The sequence below is a fragment of the Cetorhinus maximus genome, chromosome 6 (genome assembly GCF_964194155.1).
Source record: "Cetorhinus maximus chromosome 6, sCetMax3.hap1.1, whole genome shotgun sequence".
Classification (NCBI taxonomy): domain Eukaryota; kingdom Metazoa; phylum Chordata; class Chondrichthyes; order Lamniformes; family Cetorhinidae; genus Cetorhinus; species Cetorhinus maximus.
In genome coordinates, this window is record NC_135884.1 from 118409616 (window position 1) to 118435580 (window position 25965).

General features: G+C 43.5%; 1 protein-coding gene and 1 long non-coding RNA gene across 4 annotated transcripts in view; one reads left to right on the forward strand and one right to left on the reverse strand.

Annotated features, from left to right (window-relative positions):
* Window positions 1–18557, forward strand: part of plekhf1 (pleckstrin homology domain containing, family F (with FYVE domain) member 1) — a 70573-nt gene extending 52016 nt beyond the window's left edge. Inside the window, exons 2-4 of one of the 3 annotated variants that reach the window (XM_078544363.1) lie at window positions 2024–2274; window positions 9310–9385; window positions 17544–18557. In XM_078544363.1, coding sequence (XP_078400489.1) covers window positions 2068–2274; window positions 9310–9385; window positions 17544–18394 — 1134 coding nt within the window. In that variant the 5' untranslated portion in view covers window positions 2024–2067 and the 3' untranslated portion in view covers window positions 18395–18557. Of the gene's footprint in view, window positions 1–2023; window positions 2275–9309; window positions 9386–17543 lie in introns of those variants that run through there. The other 2 variants (XM_078544364.1, XM_078544362.1) reach the window with 2 other exon arrangements.
* Window positions 1055–2080, reverse strand: LOC144682074 (uncharacterized). Its single transcript, XR_013576926.1, has 2 exons — window positions 2026–2080; window positions 1055–1289 (listed from the first exon to the last, which is right to left on the reverse strand). It is a non-coding gene; the product is annotated as an uncharacterized LOC144682074 (long non-coding RNA).
* Window positions 18558–25965: the final 7408 nt, after the last annotated feature.

The window sequence follows — 25965 nt, forward strand, 5'->3', positions numbered from 1 at the left end:
GAGGAGCATTGATTAGTCCACTCTTTACCTGCAGTGCCATTGCAGCCTGGCCAACCCCAGCAGAGGAGCACCTGGTGGGGCACATCCAAATTGTGGCCTTCAAGCCGCAAGACATTCAATCCAAGCAGCCAGGGCTCACTCCCTTGGTCAGCTCCATCATGACTGACAGTTGGCACTCAGACTCTAGCACCCCTGAGGTCCACAGGGGGATGGTCACACCTTAACGCATCTGCACACTGACCCCTGCCAACAGTGCAGCAGGTCATTGAAGCGCTTCCGGCACTGGAACCAGAAATGCCACACCACATCATGGCGGCTGACCAGAGCTGCCACCTCCTCCCATGCCCTCTTGGTGAGGCGCCATGGCCTCCTCCTCCCATCCCTGGGGACAAGGGTGTCCCACCTGGCAGCCGTTTCCTCCGGGAGGATGGTGAGGCACTCATCAGAAAAGCCGAGGGGGGGGCCAAGTTTTCACCCAACCTGCCCTCCCGCCTACCGTGTCCAGCTGCACTCGGGTCCATGATGTCAGCTCAGGGAACGTCCTCCGTGGCAGCCTTTCAGGGGTTGCCTGGGCAGTTTTTAAACTGGCCGCCGGGTGGCCATTGGGCCTGGCAGCCGACAGGCCCCTGCCCCAGCTCAGGCCTTCCCAGCCAGTGCGGAGCCACATTTCACACTGGGCGGGCCTTAATTAACCCGCCCAGCGTGAAATCGCAGTCAGAGCCCGATCGCAGGCGGCGGGTCTGTTTCACGGCCACTCCTGGGCCTGCTCACCGCGCCCACCCAACAAAGGGAAAATTTTGTAGAACTAAGGCCAAACCCTTGACATTGCATTGTTCACAATTAGTGTTCTTAAAGTATTGGAATTTACCCGTTTGCTTATCCAGGATTCAAGAAACAAAGATAGATTTGGTTTGTTTAAGTTGTCCTGCATGACACCAACTCAAATAACACGAATGTACAAGATATTCTGCTAACAAATGAAGTAGAAGACAGGACCTGTTAAAAACCATTTAAAACTTGTTTTTTGAGAGAAATAAATAGGAGTACAATTGCATCTCAGTCACTACTTTATTTTCTTAACATATGATTACAAGCATAGTACGATTATCAAAGTCATCATCATACACTTACAATTACTTGGTGTCACAGTTATGACAGCATTACGTTATCGTCTGCTTTCCTTTCCGGATCATTTCTCAGCCTTTCATTTTCTTGGCTGTCTTTACAATTGTTTTGTCTACATTAATGCTCTTTGGTCTGTTTTCTTCTGTTTCTTAGTCTGAAAAAAACTGGAGATGAAACTGTCTTTTTAAACCTGAACATCAAAATGTCTCAAGTGAATATGGCTTTTCTCCCATCCATTAAAAGAAAATGGGCTTTGCTTGTAATTTTAACTTTTAAAAATATGCTGGGGCCTGCACTGAGATGCCAGTAAGTCTACTGGAGCTCCTAACCATCTGTTGTTGAGATTTCCTCAGGAAATGTTTTTTCTAAGCTTGAATGCTTAAATATTGTAATACAGCTATAAGCATAGGGTAGGTCAGCCATTTGACCTTATTAACAGTCTGAGGCCTGATTATCTGAATTTTGGCATTTTATATGCTGAAAATCAGTAAATAAAATGGAATCTTCACCCCATCCAATATTGATGGGTTCACTTCAAATTTTGCTCTTTCGCTAAGGTATCTCAGGTACACCTATAGATGTTACTCAATTAAAATTCAATTTTCACGCATCATATTTAACATTTAAAATATTTCACTTTTGTCCCTTATTTCAATCAAGTTAAATCAATCCTGCTAACATCTGTTGGATTTGAGTGGTTTTTGGAGGAGGGGCCATTCCATGCATAGCTATTATGAAACCTTCGCAATGAAAAGGAGACTTTGGGGAACGGGAGGGAATTATGGCTCTTTTGAAGATACAATTATGATAGTTTTGTCAACATATAGCTATTTAAAGTAACTTGGTCCTTTTTTAAAGATAGCGTCCACTTTAAATCCTATCTCAAACCTTGTTACAGACGTGCTTTCGTAATCCTGACAGAATGCCAATTGTAGTCAGCAGATGAAAGCTCTACAACTCTACTGTAACAAACTACAAGCAAGAGGAAGAGAGGTTGGGCTACTTAATATAAAAATAAATCCAGTTTTGCATTTCCTTCCTGAACACATTCACGTTAATAGAAAAGCGCCAGTAGGACAAACATTACTTAGCCAGCCAGCTGTCTGCAGTGGTGTCAAGAACAATCAGAACTCGTTCAACAGAAAGCAGGTATGTGCTTTTAAATATATTTTAGTTCAAACCGTGTTAACTACGTAGTGCTAAAATCAGGCATTCACTCGGTATTTCAGTTCAGCACTGGTTAAGCCTCAGGCTGTTTAAAAGCTTGGCTGAGGCAGCCTCAATCCTGAGGAATATTTGACTCTGACGCATTAAAATTATCCAAAAGAAAAACAACCCTAGCACATTAAAAATAACAATGGCCCTTTGAGCAAACACTGTGTAAAATAAAACTAAAGATCAGCCCGGGCGTCCTGAGTCTTTTGCGTGTCAAAAGGAACACTAGAAAAGAAACAGAAGTACCTGGAAAAACTCAGCAGGTCTGGCAGCATCGGCGGAGAAGAGTACAGTTGACGTTTCGAGTTCTCATGACACTTCAACAGACTCGAAACGTCAACTGTACTCTTCTCCGCCAATGCTGCCAGACCTGCTGAGTTTTTCCAGGTATTTCTGTTTCTGTTTTTGTTTTGGATTTCCAGCATCCGCAGTTTTTTTGTTTTTAACACTAGAAAAGAAGATTGACTGCAAGGGGCAGGGAGTGGAGCTAGCTGAGCTGTTCTTTCCGAGAACTGTCACAGAGAGGAGGAGTGGCCTCCTGTCTTGTAAACATTCTATGATTATATGATAAATACAAAAAGCTACTGCGGATGCTGGAAATCCAGAACAAAAACAGAATTACCTGGAAAAACTCAGCAGGTCTGGCAGCATCGGTGGAGAAGAAAACAGTTGACGTTTCGAGTCCTCACGACCCTTCGGCAGAACTGAAGTATAGTTAGGAGAGAGGTGAAATATAAGCTGGTCTAAGGTGGGGGGCGGGGGGAGAGAGAAGTTGAGGGTGGGGCCGTTGTAGGGATAAGCAAGCAGTGATAGGAGCAGATAATCAAAAGATGTCACAGACAAAAGGATCAAAGAGGTGTTGAAGGTGGTGATATTATCTAAGAAAAGTGCTAATTGAGAATGGATGGCAGGACACTCAAGGTACAGCTCTAGTGGGGGTGGGGTGGACAGACTAGCAAAGTATTAGTTGTAGATTTAAAAATAATGGAAAAAGGTGGGAATTTTTTCAATAATTTATATAGATTCTTCTTTTCCCACCTTTTTCCATTATTTTTAAATCTACAACTAATACTTTGCTAGTCTGTCCACCCCACCCCCACTAGAGCTGTACCTTGAGTGTCCTGCCATCCATTCTTAATTAGCACTTTTCTTAGATAATATCACTACCTTCAACACCTCTTCGATCCTTTTGTCTGTGACATCTTTTGATTATCTGCTCCTATCACTGCTTGCTTATCCCTACAACGACCCCACCCTCAACTTCTCTCTCCCCCCGCCCCCCACCTTAGACCAGCTTATATTTCACCTCTCTCCTAACTATACTTCAGTTCTGCCGAAGGGTCGTGAGGACTCGAAACGTCAACTGTTTTCTTCTCCACCGATGCTGCCAGACCTGCTGAGTTTTTCCAGGTAATTCTGTTTTTGTTTATGATTATATGATCTTCATTGAGTGAGCACCTCATAGTATATGCCTATAGACATTTTCCTGCACTTTTCAGCTCAACTATAATTTTTGCCATAACATGCTGGAAATGCAAGCTGATAATGGTGTGGTGAGGGCAACGAGGAATCTGGGACCTAGCGAATGATGACACCAACAGTCTTTCTACTTAACCAATGAGATTTAACAATAGAGAAAGGAACATCAGGATGATGGAGTAGGAGGATGAATAAGAATCAAATGAGGTACAGAAATAGAGGGAAAGAAAGCTTGGATTAAGAAGGAGAAAAGAGACAGAAAGGAAAAGTAAGAAAAAATAAAACAATTAAACATTTGAAAATTTTAAAATCTTGAAGAATTACTACATGTAGGAATGAGATGCAACTGGGCTGGAGAAATTGATTGGCGTTGCATTAACAATTATGCATCTTTGAAATGATATTTATGGTATTAAATTTAACTTAACTTTCTATGATGAGTTCATTGGGTAATTAAAGTGCAATTACAGCAAGTTCTTAAAATATTCTCACAACCTATTTCTTCTTCCCTTGAACTTCCTGACTAATTTTCCCATTAATAACAATGTGCATCGTGGGCTGGCTGTTACTTTTCCAGGGCCAGGATTTTACCTGCCCGGTAGGATATTACAGTCCCGCCGAACTGAATGGAGGTTTCAATAGCTCGCCGCATCTGCCAGCAGGAGGGGGGCAGGGGAACACGCCGCAGCGAGGGCGTAAAATCCTGGCCCAGGAAGACTTAGCCAAGGTATAAAAGGCCGAGCTCCCTCAGTTCTTCTCCCATTCTGGCATCATAACTTTGACAGAAACCCCACACATAAAGAAGGTTTCTGCCTAAGATACCGCAATGGAGTGGGAGAAAGGAAATTTACTCCTTAAGGGTTATAAGGATGAATACAGGTAGAGGTTATAGAACTGAATCAGAGAGCTGTGTATTAAATATAAGGTTGGAAGCGCTGACATTTTAATTACCAAAGAATAGATGTTTCTGGGGAAAACAAAGCACAGCAGATCTGAAATACAAACAAAAAGCAAAAGGAAAACTGAGCAGGTCTGGCAGCATTTATGGAGAGAGAAACAGAGTTAATGGGCGGAATCGCCCCAGGTTTGCACTAAGTGCGGTAGCGGGTGGGTAAAATGACGCTTGAGCAGTCGGACACAACAGCAGGTTTTCATGCCGTATAGTCCCAAACCCACTGCATTATTTATGCATTCCCGGGAAACACCCTGTTTCCATGGCGGGCGAGCACTCATTCCACACTGTCATCTCGCTGCCTCATCACGCCAGGCATCATATTTATAGTCCAGCCGCGCGCACACATCTCAGTGCTTCCAGCCCACAGCTGTTGCAGAGAAGATATCCACGAAAGGCAAAAAGACAGCAGCCCCCAGGTTTAGCGACACGTCACTGAAATGCCTTTTGAATGCCACGGATGTCCTCTACCACCATTCTGGCCACAGGACGGGCAGTGGCATGACCAGCCAGGCTTGGGAGGCGGGTGGCCTCCAAAGAAGGCAGTCACCCAACGCCGCAAGAAGATGAATGGTCTTCTCCGTTCCACCAGGGTAAGTCACTTCTCTCACACTCTCAACTCACAAACTCACAACCCCGTCACATATCCACAGGGCACTCAATCACTGCCAGTTCAAAAGACATCACCATTCACTCTCTCTCACACACCTTCATTATCCCTCATCCCATCCATGGGACCACTCACCACCCCCACATGCCAGGCATACTTACCATCGGACCTGGCAGGCATCCTGCTTACACTCTCTCCATCTCTATTCATGCAAGACAAACTAGCACACAACAAGAGGGAGAGGTCGCAAAACGGTGGAGGAATGCCTGAGATCAAAGTCCTCACGGCATTTGAAAACAGAGACATCCAGCTGGAAAGTCAGCGTGGGTCCCGCTGGGCATCGGGGCGGGTCCTCACTCCAGGTTGTCTGCTTCGCAGCTCATTACCAGCGAGCAGTTCATCAAAACTCGCGACGGGGCGGGCTAGGATTCGTCCACCCTGTCATTACCTCATGGAGTCAAAGGTCCAGGAGCGATATTTAAACAGCACCCACACACACATTCATTCTCTGCAGCCCAGGATTTGTTGTGGCGAGCAATAATTCCCAGAAGCCCCAAACCATCGGCCCCAAAGTTCAGCGACAGCTCCCTGGAGAAATTCCTCCAGGCAGTCCAGGACCAGTATAGGTCCTCTGTCCCAGAGATGGCAGCAGTAGGTCCACTAACCTCACCACGGCAGCCTGGGAGAAAGTCGTCAGGGAGGTCAGCACTTATGGGCCACAAAGAGGACTGCCCTGCAGTGCAGGAAGTGGATGAATGATCTCATCCGCTCCACCAGGGTAAGTCAACCTTTTCCTCACTCCAAACTCACAGTGAAGTTTTGGTGCGATGCTTGAAAGGACTGCACTATGTCTACTTGCTTCAGATTGAGCACTGGTGGAGTTCTTATCCCATTAATGAACGGCCAAATGCTCCATAGGCTGCTTAGCCTTCTAAGGGTGGAGCCATCATTACACAAGATTGTGACCTCTCATTCTGCGATTGATGTCCTTCATTGAGATGTTTAGAATAGCAAAGACGGTGTTAATGTTAGCATTAATGGCTACCCTACGTCGAAGGGACAGGTGAAATGCACTTATCATCACCCTAGAACCTTGTTGTGATAAGGGTCTCACAGGCACGTACGCCATGTTTTCCAATATCCACACTTCTAAAACTACATTTTAAGTACCGGAAAGATTGTTTAGATTTAATTAAGACATCACGATGTAAATTTTCGCTTACACTTAAATGGACAATATTTTCTGGTGTGTTTAGTGGGTACCTAGCTGATAAGCACCACAACCTCATGCATTTCATGTGCTTCAATGGTGAGTCTCAGATACAGTATAGCACAGCTTCAGAGGAGCAGGGAAACTCAGACAGCAACTTTCTAATTGCCTCATTTAACTGTATGTGCGGTCACTAGAAGTTAATCTCTAATTTATTCTTAAATAACAGTCAGCACTGATAGTGTCCTTATTTCTAACACAAACTCCAGACGATGCACTTGCAACAGTAATTGCTAGTTAGCAATGAAGCAAACCCTTGGCTAACTTTCCTTTCCCTTGCTCTGCAGTGATAATGGTGGAAACAATTGTGACTTGTTGCCCTGACAGGAATCAGCTAATTCAACAAAGGCTGGGTTTGATAATTCATTAATCTTTTGACAGCAATTGTGCATTCTTTTTCTAAAAAAAAGTCAGAACATATATGTGCAAGTATTTTACACTTGTTATTGCAAAGAATTTTTTAAAATTCATTCGTGGGATGTGGGCGTTGCTGGCTAGGCCAGGATTTATTGCCCATCCTTAATTGCCCTTGAGACAGTGGCGGTGAGCTGCATTCTTGAACCACTGCAGTCCTTGTGGTGTACGTACACCCACAGTGCTGTTAGAGAGAGAGTTCCAGGATTTTGACTCAGCGACGGTGAAGGAATGGCGATATATTTCCAAGTCAGGATGGTGAGTGACTTGGAGGGGAACTTCCAGGTGGTGGTGTTCCCATCTATCTGCTGCCCTTATCCTTCTACATGGTAGTGGTCGTGGGTTCGGAAGATGATGTCTATGGATCCTTGGTGAGTTCTTGTTGTGCATCATGTAGATGGTACACACTCCTGCTACTGTTCGTCGGTGGTGGAGGGAGCGACACGGTGCCAATCAAGCAAGCTGCTTTGCCCTGGATGGTGTCAAGCTTCTTGAATGCTGTTGGAGCTGCACTCATCCAGGCAAGTAGAGAGTATTTCATCACACTTCTGACTTGTATCTTGTAGATTGTGGACAGGCTCTGGGGAGACAGGAGGTGAGTTACTTACTGTAGGATTCCTAGCCTCTGACCTGCTCTTGTAACCACAGTACTTATATGGTTAGTCCAGTTCAGTTTCTGTCAATGGTAACCCCCTGGATGTTTATAGTGGGGGATTCAGCAATGGTACTGCCATTGAATGTCAAGGGGCAATGGTTAGATTCTCTCTTATTCGAGATGGTCATTGCCTGGCACATGTGTGGAGCAAATGTTACTTGTCACTTGTCAGCCTAAGCCTGAATATTGTCCAGGTGTTGCTGCATTTGGACATGGACTGCTTCTGTATCTGAGGAGTTGTGAATGGTGCTGAACATTGTGCAATCATCAGTGAACATCCCCACTTCTGACCTTATGATGAAAGGAAGGTCATTGATGAAGCAGCTGTAGATGGTTGGGCCTAGCACACTATCCTGAGGAACTCCTGCAGTGATGTCCTGGAACTGAAATGATTGACCTCCAGCAATCACAACCATCTTTCTTTGTACTAGGTATAACTCCAACCAGTGGAGAGTTTTCCTCCTGATTCCCATAGACTCCAGTTTTGCTAAGATGCCTTGATGCCACACTCGGGCAAATGTGCCTTGATGTCGAGGGCAGCCACTCTCACCTCACATTTTGCCTTTTAAAAATGAAACAGTTTTTTATTGTGCAGTCTGGCTAAATGCAGCAATGTTATGTCATGTGCACGTTCTCTCACAAAGTACACAACGACCATTAAAAGTTGACAGTTAAGCAAAACTACATAGCATAGCTCAATAGCTCTGGTAATTAATTTCCCAACACCAGTTAGGCACCAACTGTGCATGCTCAAGTTTCATGGGATGCACTCTTATCTTTGAGTCAGGAAGTTGTGGTTTCAAGCCCCACTTCAAAGGCTTGAGCACATAATCTAGACTGGCACATCAGTACTGAGAGAGTGCTGCATTGCGGAAGTGCCATTTTTTAGATGAAACATTAAACCGAGGTCTGACCTCTCGGGTGAACACAAAAGATCCCAAAAGACCTTTTGACAATGAGCAAGGGAGTTCTCTGTGTTCTGGCCAATATTTATCACTCAGCCAACATCACCAAAAGAGATTATCTGGTAATTGCTGTTTTTACACCTTTTCTGCCCCCCAAATCGGCTGCCACATTTCCTACATTACAAAAGTACCTACACTTCAGGAAGTACTATATTGGTTGTGTTGTGGCGCAACTTGAGGTTGCGGACAGTGCTATATAATTGCAACTTCTTTCCTTCTTAAATCTCAGCATGCCACCATATAAAACTTACTTAGAACTTACTTTGATGCTATTTAGCTCACTGTTGAATTACACCTCTGACTGTTGATCAAAGAACAACATTGGCAGAAGGTTAACTAAGACTATCATCAGTAGGCTGAAAGCTGTATGGCAAGGGTTCACCAGTCTGCAGTGAGAGGGAATTACATTTTTAAAGATTGATCACTGAAAGGCATGAAGCCATGCCAATGAGAGAAGTGAGGTTGGAGTTGTGTGTCGAATGATGGATTAACAGAAATTGTTTGCAGTGTACATGGGAAACTGATAAGAAAACCTAGGACACTGTGATCTGAACTTGAATAAGAGAGTGGAAAGTAGTTTTTATGGGAAACTGAGTAATCTGAAGATTAACGTAGATGTTTCAGACACACAATGATCGAGAGAGGCATGCAAGAGGAGGTCCAATACATTTGCTGAGATACAGGAACAGTGTCAGTAATGGTAAGAGAGGAAAATCATAGATGATAGCGGACACACTGAAAGAGTGATATGAGCAATGTAGTTGGTAAAGCGGAGTTATTTAAAAATCCCAGAGGGAAAACAACTGCCATAATCTAGAATTTTAAGTGTTACGTTTGGGATGTGACTCTAAATTCAGAAATCAGACCACCAGTTCTCGAGGCTTTAAATTAAACTAAATGAAACATTTTATTAATTTACACAGGTTAAAATATATATACACATGGCTACAAATTACTACTATCACAACTTTTAACAACTTCCCAAACTAATCTCCATTAAGGCAACAGCAACCCATAGACTTAACCAAACACCAGGCAAAGCATTTTCAACTTACAAATTCAAAATGAGATAAAAACAAAAAACTACTGCGGATGCTGGAAATCCAAAACAAAAACAGAATTACCTGGAAAAACTCAGCAGGTCTGGCAGCATCGGCGGAGAAGAAAAGAGTCGACGTTTCGAGTCCTCATGACCTTTCGACAGAACTGAGTATAGTTAGGAAAGGGGTGAAATATAAGCAGGTTTAAGGTGGGGGCTGGGGGGGAGGAGAGAAGCTGAGGGTGCGGTGGTTGTAGGGACAAGCAAGCAGTGATAGGAGCAGATAATCAAAAGATATCACAGACAAAAGGATCAAAGAGGTGTTGAAGGTGGTGATATTATCTAAGAGAATGTGCTAATTAAGAATGGATGGCAGGACACTCAAGGTACAGCTCTAGTGGGGGTGGGGTGGAAAGACTGACAAGGTATTAGTTGTAGATTTAAAAATAATGGAAATAGGTGGGAAAAGAAAAATCTATATAAATTATTGAAAAAAACGAAAGGGAGGGGGAAGAAACGGGGTGGGGATGGGGGGAGGGGGAGTTTAAGATCTAAAGTTGTTGAATTCAATATTCAGCCCGGAAGGCTGTAAAGTGCCTAGTCAGAAGATGAGGTGCTGTTCCTCCAGTTTGCGTTGGGCTTCACTGGAACAATGCAGCAAGCCAAGGACAGACATGTGGGCAAGAGAGCAGGGTGGAGTGTTAAAATGGCAAGCGACAGGGAGGTTTGGGTCTTTCTTGCGGACAGACCGCAGGTGTTCTGCAAAGCGGTCACCCAGTTTGCGTTTGGTCTCTCCAGTGTAGAGGAGACCGCACTGGGAGCAACAAATGCAGTAGACTAAGTTAGGGGAAATGCAAGTGAAATGCTGCTTCACTTGAAAGGAGTGTTTGGGCCCTTGGACGGTGAGGAGAGAGGAAGTGAAGGGGCAGGTGTTGCATCTTCTGCGTGGGCATGGGGAGGTGCCATAGGTGGGGGTTGAGGAGTAGGGGATGATGGAGGAGTGGACCAGGGTGTCCTGGAGGGAACGATCCCTATGGAATGCCTCCAGGGGGGGCGAAGGGAAGATGTGTTTGGTGGTGGCATCATGCTGGAGTTGGCGGAAATGGCGGAGGATGATCCTTTGTATGCGGAGGCTGGTGGGGTGATAAGTGAGGACAAGGGGGACCCTATCATGTTTCTGGGAGGGAGAAGAAGGCATGAGGGATGCGTGGGAGATGGGCCAGACACGGTTGAGGGCCCTGTCAACGACCGTGGGTGGAAAACCTCGGTTAGGGAAGAAGGAGGACATGTCAGAGGAACTGTTTTTGAAGGTAGCGTCATCAGAACCGATGCAACGGAGGCGACGGAACTGAGAGAATGGGATGGAGTCCTTACAGGAGACGGGGTGTGAGGAGCTGTAGTCGAGGTAGCTGTGGGAGTCGGTAGGCTTGTAATGGATATTGGTGGACAGTCTATCATCAGAAATTGAGACAGAGAGGTCAAGGAAGGGAAGGGAAGTGTCAGAGATGGACCATGTCAAAATGATGGAGGGGTGGAAATTGGGAGCAAAATTAATAAATTTTTCCAAGTCCAGACGAGAGCATGAAGCCGCACCGAAGTAATCATCGATGTACCGGAGAAAGAGTTGTGGGAGGGAGTTGTTCAAAATGAGGTTCTTTTCATTTTGGTTCCTGTGGAGACAGGTGGTAGGCTCACAGCTTTGATCTCACATTGCCTCTGCTCTGCACACCCAAAAACTGCTGAAGTTATACCTATCACCCCATTGAATGTAAATTCTCATTGTATCACCAACCTCTGAACTAAACCTAACAATAAAACCCTTTCATAGTATCAATTGTATTAGTAATATAAACATATTGCTTGGTATCTGCTAGATAGGTGTCAGTTTTCACCCCAATTCTTAAATGCTCTATTCAAAAAATGCTAATACACTCTACCTCTCCGTTTACATCTCAAAACTAGTACATATCAAAGCTGACTAAACCTCTATTTTAAAAGAAAAATATTTTCCAAAGTATTATACACATTAATAGCTTCATGACAGAGTTAGGAACAGTGTAAATGATGGATGGTCTCACTGAGATGGTTGGAATAATTGAGAAACTTATTGGGAGAGTGAGAGGGATTGGATAATTACAAGTAATGACGCATTTACAGAGAGAATGAGAAAGTGCAGGAGTGTAAATAATGGAAGATAAAACTGTGTACACTTCTAAAGTTCAAAGAAATATATTTTTAACTGAAGTACCATTCACACATTAATGAAATAAAGCTTCCACTTGTTGTACTTTGTAAATAATAATCTTTATTAATTGTACCACATTTTGTGTTTACATTTGAAGACCTGATGTTCTCGTCTTGATGTAATTGTTCATTTCTATCATTTGTCTACTATTTCAACTCTTGTAACTTATGGAAATTCCCCAAAGCCAAAATAAAAAAAATGAAAAAAAACAACCTAAACTTAACCATTTTGTGGACCGAATAATTTGTTTTTAAATCTATTTTGCAAATGCTTGGATGATCACATTAAGAGTTCAACATCAAATTAAAAACCAAAAACAATCTTTTATATCCTTAGAACATTACGAATTAAACAGTGTATTTCTCAAATTGCAGCAATGATCACTTGGCTTTATAGAAATTTGAGGAGGGGATAAGAGTACATTGTTATCAGGAAATGATTTAGCCCACATAACAAGGTGCTGATCTCAGCTGGCTTGTCAAAAAGTAACTAAATGAAGATGAAATATTTCCCCAGAAGATAGTTAAGAACATAAGATCATAAGAAATAGGAACAGGAGTAAGCCATTCGGCTCCTCAAGCCTGCCCCACCATTCAATAAGTTCATGGCTGATCTGCCCCAGGCCTCAACTCCTCTTTCGTGCCAGCAAATCATAGTCCCCAACTCCCCGATATTTCAAAAATCTATCTCCTCTTTAAATACTTTCAGTGATCTAGCCTCCACAACTCTCTGGAGTAGACAATTCCAGACATTCACTACCATCCGAGAGAAGAAATTCCTTTGCATCTCAGTTTTAAATGTATGTCCTCTTATTCTGTAACTATGTGCCCTAGTTCGAGATTCACCCACTAGTAGAAACATTGGCCTGGATTCTTCCTATGGCAGGCGGGCTGGGCAGGAGTGGGTGGGGGTGGGTGCGGAGCCAATTGCCGCCCGCGCTACCTGTGCAGGTGGGGGGAGGAGGGAGAGTCGGGGCCTGCACTCTTTTGCACAAGCGCCCGAACGAGCGCAGCAATCTCTCTGAGGCACAGAGCTGCCTCAGGGAGATTGAATCCATAATAAAATAATGACAGAAATTATTTTAAGATTTATTTAACCATGTGCCCCCGTGTGACTGTGTCACATGAGTGGGGATATGTTTGTAAATTTATAAACTTGTCTAAATCCCCATGCAGATTCCTTATGTCCTCATCCCACCTATTTTTGTATCATCAGCAAATTTAGATACATTACACTCTGCCCCCTCCTCTAAGTCATTAATATAGATATTAATAATTGAAACCCTAGGACTGATCCTTGTGGCACTCCACTAGTTACGTCTTTCCAACCTAAAAAAGACCCATTAATCCTGACCCTCTGTCCTCAGTGTGTTAACCAATCCTCAATCCATGCTAATACATTACCCCCTATTGCCTATAGACAATTCCCACCTGTGACTCCTTCCCCTTTCTATTCCTTATTTCCACCCAAACTGATTCCACATCATGATTTATTCCACCCATACCACTACTCACCACCGCACTGATACCTTCCTTTATTAACAAAGCTACCCCACCTCCTTTTCCTTTTTGCCCATTTTTCCAGAACGTCGAATACCCTTGAATATTGAGTTCCCAGTCTTGGTCACCCTGCAACCACGTCTCTGTAATAGCTATCAAGTAATATCCATTTATTTCTATTTGTGCCATCAACTCATCTATCTTGTTACAAATGCAATGTGCATTCAGATAAAGAGCCTTAAGCTTTGACTTTTTACAATTATTACTCACTCTGTTTCTAATTTCTGCTGCACTCTTCTGCTTATATTTTCTGCCCCTTCCTGTCACACTTTGATTATCGTTCATCTCTTCACTACCCTGCACCTCTGCTCTCTTGTTTATTTTTGATTTTCTGAACTTCCCTTCAATTGAACCTTCCCCCCCCAAGTAATTAGTTTAAAGCCCTATCTACAACTGTAGTTATACAATTCGCCAGGACACTGGTCCCAGCATGGTTTAAATGAAGCACGTCCCAATACGCTGCATCTACTGGTTCCCCTTTATCAACTCTGCTTGTTATATACTCAAAGAACTCTAGCAAATTTGTCAAACATGATTTCCCTTTCACAAAACCATGTTGACTCTGTTTGATTGTGTTAAGCTTTTCTAAATGCCCTGCTATTTCTTCCTTAATAATGGACTCTAGCATTTGCCCAACGACAGATGTTAGGCTGACTGGCCTATAGTTTCCTGCTTTTTGTCTCCCTCCCTTCTTGAGCAGGGGAGTCACATTAGTGGTTTTCTGATATGCTGGGGCCCTCCTGGAACGCAGTAAGTTCTGGAATATTTCAACCAATTCCTCCACTATATCCGCAGCCACTTCCTTTAAAACCCTTGGATGCAGGCCTTCAGGTCCTGGTGACTTGTCTACTTTTAGTCCCATTAATTTCTCAAATAATTTGTCCCTCATGATAGTGCCTGTTACAAGATCTTTTCTCCCATTAGCTCCTTGCTTATCTGATGTCTTTGGAATGTTTATAGTGTCCTCCACCATGAAGACTGGTGCAAAATATTGGTTTAAATTATCTGCCGTATCCCTGTTTCCCATTATGAATTCTCCAGCCACATCCTCTAAGGGTCTCACGCTCACTTTAGCTACTCTCTTTTTTATATACCTGAGAACTCTTGCTGTTTGTTTTTATATTTCTTGCCAATTTACTTTCATAATCAATTTTCTCCCTCTTTATAAGTTTTTTAGTCATCGCTGCTGGTTCCTAAAAAATTCCCAATCCTCTGGCCTACCATTGGTTTTTGCCGCTTTGTATGACTTAGTTTTTGATTGGATACTCTCCTTGACCACCTTTGTTAACCACGGGTGGTTCATCCTTCTCATCGAGTCCTTCTTTCACCAGGATAAATCTTTGCTAAGCGTTAATCTGCTTAAATGTCTGCCAATGCTCATCCACTGACCTTCCCCTTAGTCTATTTTCTCAGCCCTAATTAGACAATTATTTCTTCATACCTCTGTAGTTGTCCTTATTTAGGTTGAGGACACTGGTTTGAGACCAGAGTTGCTCGCCCTTAAACTGAATTTGAAGATCCACCATGTTGTGATACTACCCCCTAGAGGATCTTGAACTATGAGATCTCTTATTAATCCTATCTCATTACACATTACTAGATCTAAAATAGCTTGTTCCTGGGTAGTTTCTGCAGCATATTGCTCTAAGAAACAATCCCCGATGCACTCTACAAATTCGTCTTCCATTTCACCCATGCCAATCTGATCTGTCCAGTCAATATACAGATTAAAATCACCCATGACAATTGCAATGCCCTTCTTCCGCACGTCCATTATTTCCCAATTTATACTTTGTCCTACAGTGAGGCAACTCTTCGGGGGCCTATAAACAACTCCCACCTGTGACTTCTTCCCCTTGCTATTCCTTATTTCCACCCAAACTGATTCCACATCACGATTTATTGCACCTATATCACTACTCACCACCGCACTGATACCTTCCTTTATTAACAAAGCTACCCCACCTCCTTTTCCTTTTTGCCTATTTTTCCAGAACGTCGAATACCCTTAAATATTGAATTCCCAGTCTTAGTCACCCTGCAACCATGTTTCTGTAATAGCTATCAAGTCATATCCATTTATTTCTATTTGTGCTGTCAACTCATCTTTCTTGTTACAAATATGCATAAAGAGCCTTAAGCTTTGGCTTTTTACTATTATTACTCATTCTGTTTCTAATTTCTGCTGCACTCTTCTGCTTATATTTTCTGCCCCTTCCTGTCACACTTTGATTATCATTCGCCTCTTCACTACCCTGCACCTCTGCTGTCTTGTTTATTTTTGATATTCTAAACTTCCCATCAATTGAACCCTCCCCGCACTCCCCCGCCCCACTAATTAGTTTAAAGCCCTATCTACAACTCTAGTTATATGATTTGCCAGGACACTGGTCCCAGCATGGTTCAAATGAAGCTCGCCCCAATGGAACAGCTCTCTCCTTACCCAGTACTGGTGCCAATGCCTCATGAATTGGAACCCACTTCTCCCAGACCAATCTTTGAGCCACGCATTTACCTCTCTAATTTTGTTTACCCTATGCCAATTTGCACGTGGCTCAGGTAGTAATCCAGAGATTAATACTTTTGTGGTTCTGCTTTTTAATTTAGCCCCGAGCTGCTCGTAGTCCCTCAGCAGAACCTCTTTCCTAGTCCTACCTGTGTCATTGGTACCTACGTGGATCATGACAATTGGATCCTTCCCCTCTCACTCCAAGTTCCTCTCCAGTGCAGAAGCGATGTCCTTAACCTTGGCACCAGGTAGGCAACACAGCCTTCCGGACTCTCTGTCTTTGCTGCAGAGAACAGTATCCATTGCCCTAACTATGCTATCCCCTATTACTACTACATATCTCTTTTCTCCCCCCAATTGAATGGCGCTCTGTACCGCAGTGCTGAGGTCAATTTGCTCATCCTCCCTGCAGTCTGTGCCCTTGTCCACACCGGGACCAAGAACCTCGTACCTATTAGACAAGATGGCTGAGGCTCCTCCAAAGCTAAATTCTGGATCCCCATACCTGTCTCACTCACAGTCACACCTTCCTGTCCCTGACCACTAACGAAATTTTATGTAGTTAATCTAAAGGGTGTGACTACCTCCTGAAACACAGTGTCCTGGTAACTCTCCCCCTCCCTGATGTGTCGCAGTGTCCACAGCTCAGACTCCAGCTCATCAACTCTGAGCTGAAGTTCCTCGAGCAGCCAACCCTTGTTGTAAATGTGGTCACTGTGGATCGCACTGGTGACCACCAGCGCCCACGTGCTACAACTGCAACACATTACCTGCCCAGCCATCTCTATTCTATTTAATTAATTAATTTGGATGTTAAATATTTTAATAATGAATTTCTTAACTTTACTCTTTAGCTGTAATAACGTCTCCTAATTTAAACCACTTGGCCAATCAAAAGAGACGGGGAAGAGATACTCACCAATCACCTACCTGTTTTCCTGCGACATCACACACAGATAGAAACAGGTTATCTCCCACCACCGCTGCCCTTCTCACGCAGTCCCACTCTCCGTGTGCTCCCGGCTCTCCTCTTGCTGTTCTAAACTGTGAAAATCCCGGCTCTCCTCTCGATGTTTTAAACTGTAAAATTCCCTCAGTCACCAATCTCCAACTGAAGCTCTCTACTGCAGCCAAACACAGCACTACAGTGCGGACAAAAACTATTAAAGAACCAGTTGGCTCCTCAAGGTCTGACAAAGAGGAACAGTAAACTATAACTCAGTAATCTTTACATCCCCTCACTGATGCCACACAAAGAATGGTGTGTGACCAGGAGGCCTATAGGGGAGGGTGAGATCTTTAAGGATTTAAGACATTTTTTCACTTCTTTTATGAGAAAAGGATATAAATTCTTCAGAGCCTTCCTGTAATCAAAATATTTACTGGATAAATGTTCAGCCTTTTTGTCATCATATTGCAGTGCAGCACCTTACCTATAAAATCTGCAAAACTAATTAAGAAATTAGTCACTTAGAGCTTTTTATTTCTCCCTTTCTTAACCAATAGGAATAGGCTTTGCAGAAGGACCTGTGAATAGGATGGTGGACCGCCTTATAAACACAGAGATCAATGCGCAACGAATAGTTGCGGTGGAAAATTGCTTCAGAGCAGTTGGTCAACCTCTGGCCCTGCAAGGGCGAGTACTTGTGGGTGAAGGATTATTGACAAAAGTCTGTCGCAAGAAGCCAAAGCCCCGAATATTTTTCCTGTTCAATGACATCCTGGTATATGGAACTGTTATCATCCTCAAGAAGAAGTACACCAATCAACAGATAATCCCACTGGAGGATGTCAATGTTGAAGACCTTGCAGATAATGACAGTCTGAAAAATCAATGGATGATAAAAACCTCACGAAAATCATTCATCGTGTGTGCTGCAACCCCTCTTGAAAAAGAGGACTGGATGAAGCATCTTAATAACTGTGTCAAACAACTGTTGGAAAAGACAGGAAGGAAAGCATCTACTGAACATGCAGCTCCTTGGATACCAGATAAGATGACTGAAATCTGCATGCGGTGCACTCGAAGGAAGTTCAATGCATTAATCCGTAGACATCACTGTCGGAAGTGTGGCTTCGTGGTGTGTCATTCTTGTTCAAAGCACAAATTTCTCATGCCTAAGCTGTCTTCGAAGCCTTTAAGGGTCTGCACACTATGTTTCAATGAATTAGGGGAAGAGAAGAACAAAGAATCAACATCAGAGAGAAAAGCAGATGAGAGCGTTGTTCTGGATACAATGATTTCTAGCAATGATGAAGATAGTGACAACTCCAGTGACGAGGAGAAACAAGAGCAGTGGCTGGGACAGGATCAATTTTTTTCAACAGATCTCTCTTGGTCCTCTTTCCATACCTAGTCATATACACAATCAACTAACTCAACCACAATACTACCAAGGAAAAATACATGGCGATAATGATTAAAAAGGTCTCTTCCAAGCAGTTTTGCAGAAAAATCTGTATCACTTAAAATTATAATTTTACTTTATGAGACCTTAATAAAATGCATCTTGTGCTTTACACTGCTGCGTATGTTTTTCTTTAACTTTTGGAATCTATACAAACCAGGAGATTTGACTGATTTGCCATACTGTGAGAGAAATTATGCAATTTGCACTTTATGGGAGGAATTTAATGCCCAAGGTGAGTTTGGATGGGTGTGGGCATTTGATTTGGTGGGAGGTGCCAGGTGGGTGACCCCGCTGCCTTGGCGCCAGCTCTGCCTTTATTAAGTCCGGGGCGGGAAGGTTCATGGACGGCCTCGAGGTTGGATGGCGTAATGAGGTCAGGGAAGGAAGAATCCAGAGGGACATTGAAATCCCTGAGTTGTTGAAACTTGTGATTCTTGACATCTGAAAGGAAGAAAAAGTTTTTTGTTAAAGTGTCAGTGAGAGACAAAGGATGTTAAGGAACTGCAGATCAGGACAGCTTTGAGATAGAGTGAGTCAGTAGTGCTGAAGAAAAAGGTTGAGGTTTAACCTTTAACAACCAAGCTATCCAAGTTTGTTATCAGGCAGAATTCAGAACAAGCCACAAGACCCGCTTCATTCCTCCATTTTAGCTAACTTAAAATGACAGTCCTAAAACATAACAATCTTACAAATTCCATATTTGGAACAAGGTGTCTTTCATTAAAGCCTTTATCAGAGGAATTATACATGCAGGACTAATGATATACAAATATGGAAATCCTAGTTTCCTCTAAGCAGCCTTTGATATACACTATTTAAGAATTTTAGTGAAGCCATTACAGCAGAGCTGGGATTATCACAGTAATAAGTGTTTGACCCATAAAAGAAGCAAAGCAGTCACCATTCCAGGCATCCTGCAACTTTGGTGCAATGGGCCAGAAGCCATGTAGAAAAGGCTGTTTCACTGATACTGAGATTTAAATTTTAAAAGAAGTTCACTGCCTTAGACTGGAATCACTGCGAGTTTGGTGAGAAGGGAGTTCAGTATGGAGGGGAGGGAGGTGCTCTTTTCTTTTTCTTTCTCTGTCTTCTTCAGCCTCGAGGAGACCAGGAGTTGAAAATCTACGCGAGAGGGGTGATTTTTGAAAACATCCACGAGTGACATCGCAGGGGAAACATAATTTCATTGAGCAGGACCAGGAGCCAGCGCAAGAGGAGCAGTGGCCTTGGTAAGTAGGAACTGGTGAGTATATCTACTGTCCAGGCTTTAAAGTAAAAATTAGTCTTCAGTTTAGATTAAGTAGTTTTTAAAGTATAAGAAGTAAAGTAAGCTCCCTGGTATATATTTATGTTCTTTAAGCTAGAGGAAGTAAAAGGAAAGGGAGTAATTTAAGGGTAAGTAGTGGCAGGGCAGGTTGGCCAAGTGGAATGCCCCTCCTATGCGATGTGGGAAGTCAGGGACACTTCCAGTGTCCAGGACGACCACGTGTGCAGGAAGTGCCTCCGGCTGCAATTACTTGAGATCCACATTTCAGAGCTGAGCTGCAGCCAGAGTCACTGTGGAGCATCCGCAATGAGATCTTCATGGAATAGTGTGTACAGTGAGGTGGTCATACCGCAGATCTTCATGGAATAGTGTGTACAGTGAGGTGGTCATACCGCAGAAAGGGAATGGGTGACCGCCAGACAGAGTAAAAGCACTAGGCAGGTAGTGCAGGAATCCCCTGTGTCCATCTCCCTCTCTAACAGGTTTTCCATTTGGATACTGCCGGGGGAGATGGTTTCTCAGGGGAATGCAACAAGATCCAGGCCATGGCACCACGAGTGGCTCAGCTGCACAGGAAGGGGAGAAGAAAGAGTGGGAGAGCAATAGTGATAAGGGATTCTACCATAAGAGAAACAGATAGATGTTTCTGAAGCCTCAAACATGATGCCAGGATGGTATATTGCCTCCCTGGTGCCAGGGTCAAGGATGTCACTGGGCAGCTGTAGGACATTCTGATGGGAGAGACTGAACAGCCAGAGGTCGTGGTCCATATCGATACCAACGACATAGGTAAAAAGAGGGATGAGGTCCTGCAAGCAGAATATAGGGAGTTAGGAAATAAATTAAAAAGCAGGACCTCAAAGCTAGTAATCTCAGGAATACTTCCAGTGCCATGTGCTAGCAAGACCAGGAATAGGAGAATAGACCAGATGAATGCATGGCTAGAGAAGTGGTGTAGGAGGGAGGGATTTAGATTCCTGAGGCATTTGGAGCAATTCTGGGGAAGGTGGGATCTGTACAAGCTGGACAGGTTGCACCCCAGCAGGACTGGGACCAATATCCTCGCAAGGGTATTCACTAGTACTGTGGGGGAGGGTCTAAACTAGAGTGGCAGGGGGATGGGAACCTGGGAGAAAGACACAAGATAGAAATGAAAGATAGAAAAGTAAAAAGCAAAAGTGGGAGGCAGAGGAAACAAGGGCTAGCAGCAAATAGAGCCATAATACAAAAAAATGTAAAAATGTTAAAAAGACAAGTCTAAAGGCACTGTATTTAAATGCATGGAGCATTTGCAAGAAGGTAGACAAATTAACAGCACAAATGGATGTAAACAGGTACGATATTATCGTGATTACCAAGACATGGCTGCAGGGTGACCAAGGCTGGAAACTAAATACCCGAGGATATTTGATATTTAGGAAGGACAGGGAAAAAGGAAACGGAGGTGGGGTGGCGTTGTTAGTAAAGAATGAGATCAGTACAATAGTGAGAAAGGATATTGGCTCAGAAAAATCAAGATGTAGAATCAGTCTGGGTGGAGCTAAGAAGCAACAAGAGGTGTAAAACATTAATTGGGGTTGTCTATAGGCCTCCAAACAGTAGTGGTAAAGTAGTGAATGGCATTAACAAGGGTGCTACAGTAATCATGGGTGACTTTAATCTACATATAGACTGCGCAAACCAAATTAGCAATAATACTGTGGCAGATGAATTCCTGGAGTGTGTACAAGATTTTTTTAGACAAAGATGTCGAGGAACCAATTAAGGAACAGGTTATCCTAGATTTGGCATTGTGCAATGAGAAGGAGTTAATTAATAATCTTGTTGCACAGTGTCTTTTAGGGAAGTCTGACCATAACATGATAGAATTCTTCATTAGGATGGAAAGTGAAGTAGTCCAATCCAAAACTAGGGTCCTAAATCTAAACAAAGGAAAGTACGAAGGCATGAGGGGTGAGTTGGCTATGACAGATTGGGGAACTTCATTAAAAGGCATGATGGTGGATAGGGAATGGCTAATATCGAAGGCACAAATGCAGGCATTGCAACAGTTGTGCATTCCATTCTGGTGCAAAAGTGGCCCAACTGTGGCTAACAAAAGAAATTAAGGATAGCAGTAGATCCAAAGAGGAGTCATATAAAGTTGCTAGAAAAAGTAGCAAGCCCGAGGATTGGGAACAGTTTAGAATTCAGCAAAGGAGGACCAAGTGGTTGATCAAGAATATGAGAGTAAACTTGCAAGGAACATAAAAGCAGACTGTAAAAGCTTCTAGAAGTATGTAAGAAGAAAAAGATTAGTGAAAACAAATGTAGGTCCCTCACAGTCTGCAACGGAAGAATTTATAATCGAGAACAAGGAAATGGCAGTGCAATTAAACAACTACTTTAGTCCTGCCTTCACATAAGAAGGCACATGTAACTTTCCAGAAATACTAGGGAACCAAGGGTCTAGTGAGAAGGAGGAATAAAAAGAAATTAGTATTAGTAAAAAAAATAGTGCTGGAGAAATTAATGGCACTGAAAGCCGATAAATCCCCAGGGCTTGATAATCTACGTCCCAGGGTTCTAAAGGAGGTGTCCATGGAAATAGTGGATGCGTTGGTTGTCATCTTCCAAAATTCTAATAGATTCTGGAATAGTCCCGGCAGATTGGAGGGTGGCAAATGTAACCCAACTATTTAAGAAAGGAGAGAGGGAGAAAACAGGGAACTACAGACCTATAGCCTAACATCAGTAGTAGGGAAAATGCTAGAGTGTGATAACAGGAAACTTAGAAAATATCAACGGGATTAGACAAAGTCAACACGGATTTATGAAAGGGAAGTCATGCTTGAGGATGTAACTAACAGAATAAATAAGGGAAAACCAGTTGATGTGGTGTGTTTGGATTTTCAGAAAGCTTCTGATAAAGTCCCACATAAGAGTATAGTGTGCAAAATTAAAGCACACGGGATTGGGGGTAATATAATTCCATAGATTGAGAATTGGTTAGCAGACAGGAAACAAAGAATAGGAATAAATGGGTCTTTTTCAGCGTGGCAGGTGGTGACTAGTGGGGTACCGCAGGGATCAGTGCTTGGGCCCCAGCTATTCACAATATATGTCAACGATTTGGATGAGGGAACCAGATGTAATATTTCCAAGTTTTCTGACAACACAAAACTAGGTTGGAATGTGAGAGGTGAGGAGGATGTAAAGAGGCTTCAAGGCGATTTAGGCAAGTTGAGTGAGTGGGCAAATACATGGCAGATGCAGTATAATGTGGATAAGTGTGAAGTTATCCACTTTGGTAGGGGAAACAAAATGGCAGAGTGTTATTTAAACGGTGATAGATTGGGAAATGTTGATGCACAAAGGGACCTGGTTGTCCTTGTGCATCAGTCACTGAAAACAAGCATGCAGGTGCAGCAAGCAGTTAGGAAGGCAAATGGTATGTGGCCTTCACTGCAAGAAGATTTGAGTACAAGAGCAAGGATGTCTTACTGCGGCTGTACAGGGCCTTGGTGAGACCATACCTGGAGTATTGTGTGCAGTTTTGGTCTCCTTACCTAAGGAACGTTTGAGGACTCTGGGTCTATACTCGATGGAGTTTAGAAGGATGAGGGGGGATTTGATTGAAACTTACAGAATACTGAAAGGCCTGGATAGAGTGGACGTGGGGAAGATGTTTCCATTAGTAGGAGAGACTAGGACCCGAGGGCACAGCCTCAGAGTAAAGGGAAGACCTTTTAGAACAGAGATGAGGAGAAACTTCTTTAGCCAGAGAGTGGTGAATCCATGGAATTCATTGCCACAGCAGGCTGTGGAGGCCAAGTCATTGAGTGTATTTAAGACCGAGATAGATAGGTTCTTGATTGGTAAGGGGATCAAAGGTTACGGGGCGAAGGCGGGAGAATGGGGTTGAGAAACTTATCAGCCATGATTGAATGGCGGAGCAGACTTGATGGGCCGAATGGCCTAATTTCTGCTCCTATGTCTTATGGTCTAAAGGGTATACTTGCCATAGAGGAAGCACAGTGAACGTTTACAAGACTAATTCCTGGGAGGCAGGATTGTTGTATGAGGAGAGATTGGGTCAATTAGGCCTGTATTCACTGGAGTTTAGAAGAATGAGAGGGGATCTCACTGAAACGTGTGAAGTTCTGACAGGGCTGGGCAGGCTGGATGCAGGGATGAACCTGGGGGATCTAGAACAAGTGATCACAGTCTCAGGATACGGGGTAGGCCATTTGGGACTGAGATGAGGAGAAATTTCTTCACTCAGAAGGTGGTGAACCTTTGGAATTCTCTACCACAGAAGGCTGTGGAGACCAAGTCACTGAATATACTTAAGAAGGAAATAGATTTCTAGACACTAAATGAGTCAAGCGGTATGGGGAGAGAGCAGGAGTATGGCGTTGAGATAGAAGATCAACCATGATCATATCGAATGGCAGAGCTGGCTCGAAGGGCCAAATGGCCTACTCCTGCTCCTATTTTCTATGGTCAACATCTTCCAGTCAGCGAGCGGGGGGTGGGCGGGACACGATCGCCAACACGTAAAATGACGCGGGGTGATGTTGGGTGTGTGTCCCGACTTCACCCCACATCATTTAGATTGTCAGTTCAGCGGGCACGCATCCGAATCGGATGCACGCCCGCTGACCTGTCAATGGCCTACTAAGGCCATTAAAAAACCAATTGAACTCATTAATGGACCTGCCCATCCAACCTTAAGGTTGGCGGGCAGGCCAGGAGCCCAGGCGGGCTTGTGAAAAAACATGAAACCTCATCCACGGGTGGGACGAGGTTTTCAGCTGTGATTTAAAAGATGCAGAATATTTTACAATAAAAGGTGTCATATGAGGGGACATGGCAGGGAATCTTTTTTCTAATCTTTATTGAAAGCTTTAAATCGGTGCTGATCCCCCTGAGGCCACACTTTGCCTCAGGGAGATCTGTGCACTCTTTCGCGCACATGTGTGAAAGAGTGCACTCCCGGCTGAGGGAATCTCCTCCCTCCTGCCCGCACAGGGAGCGCATAGCGCTTCCTGGCGCATGTCACGCTGGGCGGGCCTTAATTGGCCCGCCCACGTAAAACGGCGGTGCGCCCCCCCAATCGGGGGCACTGATCGGAAGCACTCACGTCCACTCCTGCACTTGCCCCCCAACGGGGTGAAAATGTTACCCTATGTTTCTGTGTCTATGTTTGATCAAAGCTGGTGAAGAACAAGCTGCACAGCTGAGATGAATAGGCGAATACAAAGGAAATAATAAAGTGGTTTAAATTACAACCATTGCCAATGTCCTTGGTGTTCCATGTCATGTGTGATTCGAAGGCCACTGTGGGCCATTCACTTAGTTTCATCACTATTTGCTGATAAAACTGATCAACAGAAAGAACAGTTAGAATGAAACATATTAATCTGGTTTAGGGTGAGAACGCTTTCCCTTGACAAGAATAAAATGTTAAATTTAATTTTCTAGATGAATCATGACAGTGAAATCTGACAGAAGTCCATTTGTAGTCAGAGAGCTTGGAGGTGTGCATTTCCGAAATAGCATGAGTTCAGTCCCTTCTACTATAATCTGTATAATTAATCTCTGGAATGTGAAACTTGTGAAATTTAAGGAGTGGGAATGTGTTTCAGTTGTCAATATATTGTTATGAAGCCTTGCCTGATTAAAAAAGTAAAATCACTTCATGAACTTCCTGCCTGGAAACCACTTTTAAAAAGACTAAAGCCACATTCCAATGACTTGAAAACACAGTCAAAGTTGGTCAAACACTTGCATTACTGCATTTGTTACATTCCAAAGCCATTGAAATGGAGACAACCTGTCTGCAAAGCCTCACCAGGAAGAATTGCCTTGAAGAATTGTGACTCATTGGCCATCTTCTATCCCATTAGCAAAGCATCCAGATTATCACCTCGGCACTCAACTGGGTGGAAACAAACCATTAGAATTAATCACTTGGACAATGGGGCTCTGACTGTGAAAGGAATTTGTCCAGACATCTTCCAATAATGTAAGCCATGCACATGGAATCCATTATATCACAACCATATTTGGGGTAACTGGTCAGTTGGAGAGAGAAGGCAATGTGACAAGCCAGCTAACTCTTTGTATGTTTAAACACTTGTTTCCTCTGCAGGCCAGCACAAACAAATGATATGCTAAAGAAGCAAGACCCAGTTCCCTTGCTCTCCACCCTACGTGCAAGTTTTGAACCTTTTCTGCTGGTTTTCACTATCCAGGTGCTGCAGGA